This window comes from Olea europaea, unplaced genomic scaffold (genome assembly GCF_002742605.1).
Source record: "Olea europaea var. sylvestris unplaced genomic scaffold, O_europaea_v1 scaffold921, whole genome shotgun sequence".
NCBI classification, from domain to species: domain Eukaryota; kingdom Viridiplantae; phylum Streptophyta; class Magnoliopsida; order Lamiales; family Oleaceae; genus Olea; species Olea europaea.
The window spans coordinates 125498-134837 of record NW_019267693.1 but is presented as its reverse complement, the minus strand read 5'-3'; the positions used below and the strand labels follow the sequence as shown (position 1 = coordinate 134837).

Sequence of the window (9340 nt, the reverse complement as noted above, 5' to 3'; positions counted from 1 at the left end):
GGGTCATGAATCCTGAATTAAGATTTAAAGATGATTAATAGATGAAATTGTTATGACATATTATCCATTCCATATTTGAATTTTCAATCGATCTTTCTGTGCATATTACTATTTTCAATCAATAGAAACAGTTAGAAAAAAAAATAATCACCAAATCACATTTCTTTGTTTTTCATCAAATAGAAGTTAGAAATAATAAATTAAATATTAAAGTATAGTTCTCGTAGGAATGATAATTCAAACTCAAAGGTTCGCTATATTACTCATTACGATATCGTACACTTAAGATATAAAAAACGTAACAATTAACAGGAAATTTTTCAGTCCACAAAGAAATAGTAAGTTAAGAATCAATAATCTCTGAATCTATTTAGGCCTTAATTAATAGGGCACGACAGATTCCTTAAAGCAACACTTTCTTATGAACAATCCTTTAGTACAGTATTTAGAACCACCAGAAGCGTGAATCTGTTGTTAACATGTTCGGGTGATTATTCCGTATAAGACTTGAGCATCCTGGCTGGAAAAATAGTGCTTGGTCTAGGGTATGGCATCTTCATTTTAAGAAAAATAATACAAAATAGTCCATCATTAACTAATTCCATACATGGACATTTACCCGACACTCACGCCCAAGTCTAAGTAACACAGGTCAAGAAGACCTTTTGTCATCTCAAGATCGTAACTAAAAGACTTGCATTTTTGGTCATTATGGGATTCCCCAGATTATTAGACCAAACTCCAAACAGTATCTTCCAGCATAAGCCTTGTTTGACACGCAAGGTATTTTTGCACATTCAAGGGGAATACAATCTAGGACATACGATGCCATAATATTGAAAACTAGGAAAGACACATTTCTCTAAACGATGAACTTCAAATTCTGTTTTGACCATGTAAAACTCAGCTGGCACCATTGAAGTAAATAACTAATCAATTGCATCACCGAGAAATCATAAAGAATCATCCACAAGCAGCATTTAACAAGAAAACATGAAGCAGTATTGAAATTACTTGAGATCAGATGCACCCCGAATCACATGATAATTCGTTACAACATGACCCTGAACATCCCATATAAATCCTGATCCCGATCCTTGGGGCACCTCCAACACATCCAACGTAAAAGCATCCTGCCTAATACACACATACCAAACCCAAAGTCAAACTAACATTGAAAAGAAACAAAAATAAAATGTATCTCAAACTTCTTTACCTAGAAGCAAGATTAATGACGTTGACAACTGAAGGAGTGTTCTCTTGAAATAGACGAACTGTAGCGAGCTCATCGGTCTGCAATTTCCTTGGCGTAGTGACTACAAAGGCCGAGGCCGAATCAACATCAGCCACGAATAAGCAAACCGACAAGGCGACTGAAGTACAAACCACAAAGCATGAATCCAAAAGCTTCTTCAAGACGTTGGAGCCGTCTTTGGAAAGCTCAAAAGTTAACGATTTGTAATTATCGTAGTTTCGAACCGCAGAAGCTGCAATTGAATTCGAGCGTTTAGCGTTAGAAATCGATTTTACGAGTGAAAATTTGGGTATTGAATTTGTAATGTCACTGCGCAAAAGAGCTGGAGTTGTCGAGAAGAACATGGAAGCCATTGTTAATTGCACGCACAGAGGGTGGTACTTCTCCTGTTGGTTAATATGTGGTTGTACATGATTAACAGTAACTGGAAATTTTATTCTCTGTGGTCAGGTACACGATAAATGGTGGCACCAAGCGGTCATCTGGAGCATATTTAATGGGTTTTGAATCTAAACCGTTGACTGAATAAATAAATAAAGTAATCGGATGATCTAGTACAACTAGCACGTGATTCCAGAGGCTTCCACCCAAATTTAATACTGTTGAAACGGGTTAATTACAAACCAAATACATGATTTATTTATCCAAAAAATGAAGGGGAAAAAAAAAAACTCTAAATTCAAGATTACAAAATTTTGCCCAAGGGTCTTAATTCCTTCGGCACGCCATCAAAATTTCCAGAATTTACATCAGATTGAAGCACTGGTCTTTTCCCAATTTTCCAGTGTATGCCTTCAGCTAGATGCTCCTTGTTTGGGGTCAGCATTACAAAATTTGGGTCAGCCCTTTGATAACTGCAAGCATGGAAATGAATAGATGAACATTACCATATGTAAATTCAGGTGCACGATACACATCAGTACTCCAGTACATTTCTTCGTTTTGAATCAAAATAATATGTTTTCGAGCCTTCTCACATTAACAAATTTACATGGATGTAGAATGGCAATAAAATGGTCTAGCTTGTGTGATGATCTCATAAAACCGTATTGAGAAGGTATAAGGGAAAATGAAACTAACCTTGCTTCCCTAATGTTGTCCACACGAACGCTAAATCCAAATGCTGTCTCTCGTTTGATCCGATCTTTAACAGCTATAATCCATAGTAAATATAAAGGTATGAACTCAAAATGAGGGCAAAAGAATGATAGAGAAACCGCAAAGAAGGAGTTGACATCAATATCTTCATCCTCCATTTTACTCTTATGGAATGTTTAGTAAAGTTAATTGAACAAAATCCACCAATTTTATAGAAGAAAAATTGTGTCTATTGTATTGTCCAATTCTTCCTACTATTGCATATGACACATTCTCAAGGTCTCGAACAACAGCTGTCCTTAATGACGAGAGAAAATGTAAGCAGTGATGGAATAATTTATTCAGAGATATATGCAAATGTGTAAGCTTACATCTATCAAGCAATGTTAGGAGATTAAACAGCAAGCTACAATAAAATATCCATATCATAGAACAAATTTCAAGGCTTACAATTCTGCAACCAAATCACTTGGAACAAGAGCAACTACACACACAAACACGCACACAAGTATTAGATACCTGACATGCTGAAAGTGAAAGAAGGTTTCCACCATGATTTAAATGCTAAAGCTATTGATGAGCTTAAAGGCCCCACCTTTCCCTGTAAAATTGATACAATGGTATATCTTAAACCTAATTTTTTTAACGAGTACGCTATCTCAAACTTAAATGGTTAGCAACAAGATAAAATATGTGTTACCTTCAGTAAGAAATTTTTATTGGCTTGCCAAGATGTGGCAACTTGAAAAGTGGAGTCTTGAAGATTATTTGATGATTTGTCATCGTCAATTCTTCACAAAAAGTATAACATGAACTCAGATTCCACTTTATACATTATTATTGTATGCGAAATTTACAGATGGAAATACCTGGTCTGTAACTCAAAGCCAAAGTCAATGTAATTAGTGATTCCAACTATGTCATTTTCTTCAAGTGGATTTTTTACCTATGTAAATACAGATGTTAATATTTGTTAGTAATGCTTCTTTCAGTATAATCTTTCACCATTGTATCAGTTATTATTCAAACACTCATATATCCCTATCTATGGTATAATTTCTTTGAGCATCCATGCATGCATGATTATACTGTAGATGAGAATGCTCGTGGACCCGTACACACTACACACAAAGAGAGAAAGGGTAAGATACCCGTCTTTGAACCACCACGTGTTGATAGAAAGAAGCAATGAACTGCAATGAAATGGTAATGAGACATTGTAAGACATAAGTTGACCCCATATGTGAAATAAATTCCAATTCACTAGTACAAATACATGAACTTAAGTTATACAAGTATTGTTGCGGGACTAGGTAACATGATAATAAGTAAACTAGTCTCAAAGTGTCAGTTAACAAATGGCAAATAAGAGCCCTGTTGATCGATATACCAGTGTACTCATTCTAATTGAATAAACTGTGATGAAGAGAAGTTTTTAAAATGGGAAAATGGAAATGAATAGCAATTCACTAATCAGATATATTGCTGTTTGCTTACTTTCTGCTGAATTCTGTTGTTAAATTTCTGTTGTGTCCAGAGCATTCAGGTTATTGAAATAGATTTAGGATAGCAAGGAAGCCTAAGCATCTCACAAGCTGTTCGAGTTCTTTAGCAAATATTTTTAAAACTTATCTTTTATTCTTTTATTAAGAACACAAATATTTAGGGAAACTAGAGCCTTGAACAACGCTCGAACTCAAGTTCAAACTTTTATTTCATAATTGAGCCTCATTTAATTTGCTCGATGTCAATCTCAGGGGGAAGTAATCAAAGGAATGGCCTGAAAACGGCAAAACACAACTAACCTGTGAATTTTTAGCAAGTTCAAGTCCAAAATTGAAGGATGGGCTCAATGGACTGCCTGACCCTAATCCATAACCAATAGCACAGCTCCAATTTGCCAAGTTTTTGTATTTTGCTCCATCTTTGCTTCCAACTGCGTACAACATGATAGATATAACACTATAACCATTGTCCATGAAATACTGAAGAATATTGATGGCATATGCTAACTATTTCATTTTTCTCATTTTTGCCCTTTTTGTTAATTTTTTGTTTGATAAGAATATAAATATGAAAAGACTAATATATTTGGTGAAGAAAATTTGCATTGAACCGCAACCACCATCTCCGCCACACATCCATGTATTTACTTTGTTCGCACTTATTTTAGATTCTTATTAGAACTTAGGGAGAGTTCATTTCCTTGGAAGAAGGTATGGCAATGTAAATTGCCTCCATGGGTGGTATTTTTACTGTGGACAGTTGTGAGAGGACGGGTGTTAACGATAGATAATCTTCAAAGAAAATGATGTTATGTTACTGAGTGGTTCTATATGTGCAAGAGGAATGGAGAGACGATTAACCACTTGTTTATTCATTGCGTGGTGTTCATTAGCTGTGGAACAATATTCTAACTCCTCAACATATGAATTAGATGTTGCCAAGGCGTATAGAGGACATGATGCAAGCATGAAGGAGAAAACTTCGAGATAAGAATAGCAAGCTTGTTTTGAATCTTATTCTTGGATGCATTGTATAGTGTGTGTGAAGAAAAAGGAACAACTGCTGTTTTGATCAAACATGGATGATAGAGCAGTTTAGAAAATTATTTTATCTGATTTTGTATACTTGGTTTAATACTGTGGCTCCTATCTACCTTATTTTATGTTGTTTCTATTTTGTTTAAATTGATAATGCACATCTTGTGTATTATCCTTTGATTAATAAAATTACTTGATTACTTATAAAAAAAATGATGCAAAAAATAAAACATATTTAAAGTATCACAATTGAATAATATAAGACTATTGGAATTAACATTACATTTTCTGAAAAGAATAGAAGAATATACTTCTGGTGATAGTGAAAGCTGAAGGGTGAAAACAAATGTTTAACAGAACATGAAGGAGTAGGTGTAACTTACAATAACATGTTTACCTTATCAACTAGCAATTAAAATACCTAAAACACACAAAGCATTGAGGATAAAAAGGAACAATGAATTATTTTGGGTTTCTGAAAAACTTACACGTTGGTTCATATTGCACCCCAGCAGTCAGCCTTCCCATCTTGCTTACTAACCAGGCACTTTTTGGAATTTCATCTCCAACTATGGAGGGAAAAATGGTTAATATATTCCTTACATGTGTTTGTGGATGTAAGTCCATGAATATGCATACGTATCATAAAAATAATATTTATATTCAGGTAGATTAGCTGTACGCTGAACAAGGAAAATAGCCAGAAAATTTCCAAAATATGAAACTAAGTGAATGTATAGACGTGTTAAAGTTGGGATGCCACCGAGGAATGCAGATCATGTTTCCGTGTAGGGAAATCATCAATCCCCCAGTTTGATCAACCAATAGCAGTAACATACCGAAGAAAGGAATAACTGTAGCTCCAACAGACAGATTTGATGAGCCATATCTCAAACCCATAATACCATAATCTTTCGAAGATACTCTGCAGGAGTGAAAGAATCTAGACATAAGAGAAACTCAAACAAGCATACACTGACTTGTTCCGGAGGGTGTAGATTTGATTTAGATTGAAAATTACCTTTGCTTCAAAAGCACTGGGAATATGCCAAATGCTCCAAAACCAAATCTCTGGTAGTATGCGCAAGACCTCATCAGTAAAATCCTAGATGGACATGTACGACAAGCATAAAATTACTATTGTTACATTGGCTGCATAAAAGGGAAGATGACGCAAGAATTGGTTCTTACGGTTCAGTGTTGGATACAAAAAGGTCGACGAACGTGTGAGGATCATCAACATCACTACAAAAAACAATATATCTTCACTTAAAGAAGAACGACAATCAAAGAAAATGCATTTTAAGGATTTGAAATAGCTATCAATACCTTTGCCAGCGAAACTGTGCATTTCCAACAATTTTCTCCTCTGGCTTATGATCAAGTGGACCAGCAACCTGGATACGCTAAGGAACAAGCTTATATCTTGTAACCTCACATTCAAGTAGCTAAAAATATTCAAAAATGGAATAACCAATCTGAGAATAAAAAATAAAGGAAGGAAAGAAAGAAAGAAAGAAAAACTTCAACAGCTTCAAACTTTGCACATTTTCCACAGATCAGGAAGAGTCATATCTTATAAGCAATTGACAGTGAAACATAAATTCGTTTTTACGAGAATGGTTAAGAAACACAAAACTCAGGGGTCAAAGAGTTGTTTTATAAAATGTTCTTGGTGGAAAACATGGGGAAAAAAAGGAGGATCTTCTTGACTTATAAATTACACTCTTAACATGGAGAAGCCTCCAATTGCAGCATGTCACTCAGTGAAGACATTTGGCTTAATCCTGACAATCTTTCCCATTTAAGATTACGATGCACCAAGCTAGTGCTTATCCAACAGAATTTAAAAACAACTAATCCAGTCTACACATTCCACAAGGTGAAAACGACCTACTTCAGATTAAGACATTTTTTCCACAGCCACATTGTCTTTATTCTATAATGCTTTACCTACGTAGGTATTTACTGACTGAAATCAACCGAAACTATGGAATAACTAAGAAAGTAATAATCCACATATTAACCAGTTCAGAGATCAAAAGTACTAATAGTAAACGCAGATAGTGAAGGGATACAGTAGCAATCAAATCAACATGCGGATCATCGATTGGCTTCAGCATAATCCTGGTGCTAAAATGCCTCGCTTCTTCAAAGTAATCCTCGAAAAGGCATCTCAAAGCCAGTTTCCCAAACAACACGTTGTAAGAAGATTCCAGCATCCTGCATTGACATTTCTCAAACACAATAGTAAAATTTTAACCTCATCACCTCCAATTCTAATAATTGGTACAAACCTGGTACGGGCGGCGAGAGGAGGGAAATCGAAGAGCGGCGGAACCAGCACCATTGGCGGCGGCGGTTCTTTGGTTGTCGACCACAAATTCCCCATCTCAAATTCTATGTGATTTCTTTAGAATTGAATGTGATTTAGAGGAAATTGATAGAGTTTTGTGAGTATAGAGAGAGAGGAAGTTTTTTTTAGCGGAAATTTCTGAAACCTCGCCCGTGCTTCGTTCCTGCTTCTCATGACCATTTCAACGTTCTGCAAAAAATTAGAATGCGTTTGACTGACATGGAAAATATTACTTAGAAAAAAAAATATTTTTCATCTTTTGTGAAAAATAAAATTTACCTCTATCTAAGGAAAATATTTTCCTTAAAAACAAGAAAAATTAGGCATATTTTCAAAAGTTGGAAAATGTTTTCCATGGAAAAAAATAGCAATCAAACACTCAAAGTGAAAATTTGAATGGAAAACTAATATTTTCCATGAAAAATAAATGTAATCAAACACACCCTTAGTGACGTGGAGTACCTATTTTCATCTTTAATCAACATGCCATTTAACTCACGTATGTTTGTACGAATTAATTTTAAGATATTAGAAGTTTTTTTTACACTTTGATATGAATAGTTAATCATCTTAGAATCCACCCATATTTTGCATTTAAATGCCTCATTTCATTGTATAAAAGTAAATCACGTTTTAATATTGTTTTCATAGCGCTTTTTATCTATGTGAATTAATCTTGCAGGCCATAACATAAATGAATCCATAATGTAAGCAGAATCAACTTTATTATCAATAATTTTGTTAGTGGTACATAATGTGACCATTCATTTAGAAGAAAAGTCTTTTTTAACAAATTTTTCTTTTAAGGATAGTACAAATTTTTCAGACGCATAAACACATTTAATGCTCGATTTTCCTAAGAGATTACCGCTAATCAAATTCATATTCATGTCGAGAATATGCATCGCATTGGTTAAGGTAATGGTCTTGTCGCAAGTGAAGATGATTTCAACATTTCTTTTTCCAACCATTTTGGATCGAACTTCGTTACCCATTTGAATCTCTTAATCTCTATCAACTTCATAATAAATTTTGAACAACGATTTATCATATGACATATGTACGGTTGCACATGTATCATACCACCAATTGGGAATCTTTTCGTTGATAGCATTGATCTCTCTTACGGCGATCACAATATCGTCTTCTTTGATGGAATTCACATTTCATTCGAAATTGTTTCTTTTCCACGTCGAAATTCCTTTGCATAATGTCCAAAATTTTCACATATAAAACAATCGCCTTTAGACTTCTTCTTGAGTTTATTAAAGTTCATGCATCACATTGGTTAAGGTAATGGTCTTGTCGGACGTGAAGATGATTTCAACATTTCCTTTCCCTACCACCTTAGATCGAATTTCGTAACCCATTTGAATCTCTTAGTTTCTATTCGTCAAATTCTTGCAAGCGTACGAATTCGTTGTACATGTAATAATCGTGATGAGAGAGTTATCGTCCCACATGAATAAGGATCAATTTCAGTATCTTGAATATATTTAAATTCGAGTTTGTAACCAAAAGATGATCGAATGAATAGCTAATTAATTTTTGTAACTAAAACTTATTAAATCAATGAAAATTGGTTTAAAAATCAAATGTGCGCACGTATTGGATTTTCGACGCTACTGATCAATTCTTAGTTCTAATTCTCAACCAATAATAATTGTCTCAATTTATGCAGTTGCGATGATCGATAATTCCACTATTATTTATTATTCTTTCCCAAAATATAATAAACATATAATTACCACGAGAAGATCATATTCCTAGTCCGACTTCATATGGCAAACATGCATTAACATTTAGGATTATCACATAAGATCGCACACGCCACAAAATATTATTCTTAATATTTATTGCCCGTGTGTTCCAATAATAGTGTTCTACCTACTATGAGTTTTTCGACACTACGAATAAGTAACTTATTGTCCTAATGATGCGCAAACACTAAAACAATGTAATTGTGCATATTAATGAAATCACAATGCAAGAATTAACATAAAAACATATGTCTCGAATTAAAACAAAAAATTAAACATTTTTGTAATCCATCCAATACATGAGAAAAATTAGCCTAGCATACTGTTA

The 9340-nt window shown here is 34.2% G+C and overlaps 2 protein-coding genes across 2 annotated transcripts; both read right to left on the bottom strand.

Moving 5' to 3' along the window:
• Window positions 1-980: 980 nt before the first annotated feature.
• Window positions 981-1653, bottom strand: LOC111392334 (protease Do-like 1, chloroplastic). The gene is made up of 2 exons (XM_023017659.1): window positions 1217-1653; window positions 981-1137 (listed from the first exon to the last, which is right to left on the bottom strand). Exons 1-2 carry the CDS (start codon window positions 1606-1608, stop codon window positions 1011-1013), a joined length of 519 nt encoding a protein of 172 aa, XP_022873427.1. The 5' UTR covers window positions 1609-1653; the 3' UTR covers window positions 981-1010.
• Window positions 1654-1823: 170 nt separating this feature from the next.
• On the bottom strand, window positions 1824-7449 carry LOC111392333. Its single transcript, XM_023017658.1, has 14 exons — window positions 7194-7449; window positions 6975-7119; window positions 6226-6293; window positions 6088-6141; window positions 5918-6001; window positions 5736-5821; window positions 5385-5465; window positions 4159-4289; window positions 3505-3546; window positions 3223-3299; window positions 3054-3144; window positions 2873-2954; window positions 2336-2408; window positions 1824-2109 (listed from the first exon to the last, which is right to left on the bottom strand). The coding sequence occupies exons 1-14, from the start codon at window positions 7286-7288 to the stop codon at window positions 1941-1943; spliced, it is 1278 nt and encodes a 425-aa protein (XP_022873426.1). The 5' UTR covers window positions 7289-7449; the 3' UTR covers window positions 1824-1940.
• Window positions 7450-9340: the final 1891 nt, after the last annotated feature.

Coding starts and splice junctions, on each gene's coding strand:
- LOC111392334 (XM_023017659.1), bottom strand. CDS start 1,608: ATGGCTTCCATGTTCTTCTCGACAACTCCAGCTCTTTTGCGCAGTGAC. Junction 1,138..1,216: donor GTCATTAATCTTGCTTCTAG/GTAAAGAAGTTT, acceptor TGTGTGTATTAG/GCAGGATGCTTTTACGTTGG.
- LOC111392333 (XM_023017658.1), bottom strand. CDS start 7,288: ATGGGGAATTTGTGGTCGACAACCAAAGAACCGCCGCCGCCAATGGTG. Junction 3,547..4,158: donor AACTTGCTAAAAATTCACAG/GTTAGTTGTGTT, acceptor ATTTCATTGCAG/TTCATTGCTTCTTTCTATCA. Junction 2,110..2,335: donor GACAACATTAGGGAAGCAAG/GTTAGTTTCATT, acceptor CCATGCTTGCAG/TTATCAAAGGGCTGACCCAA.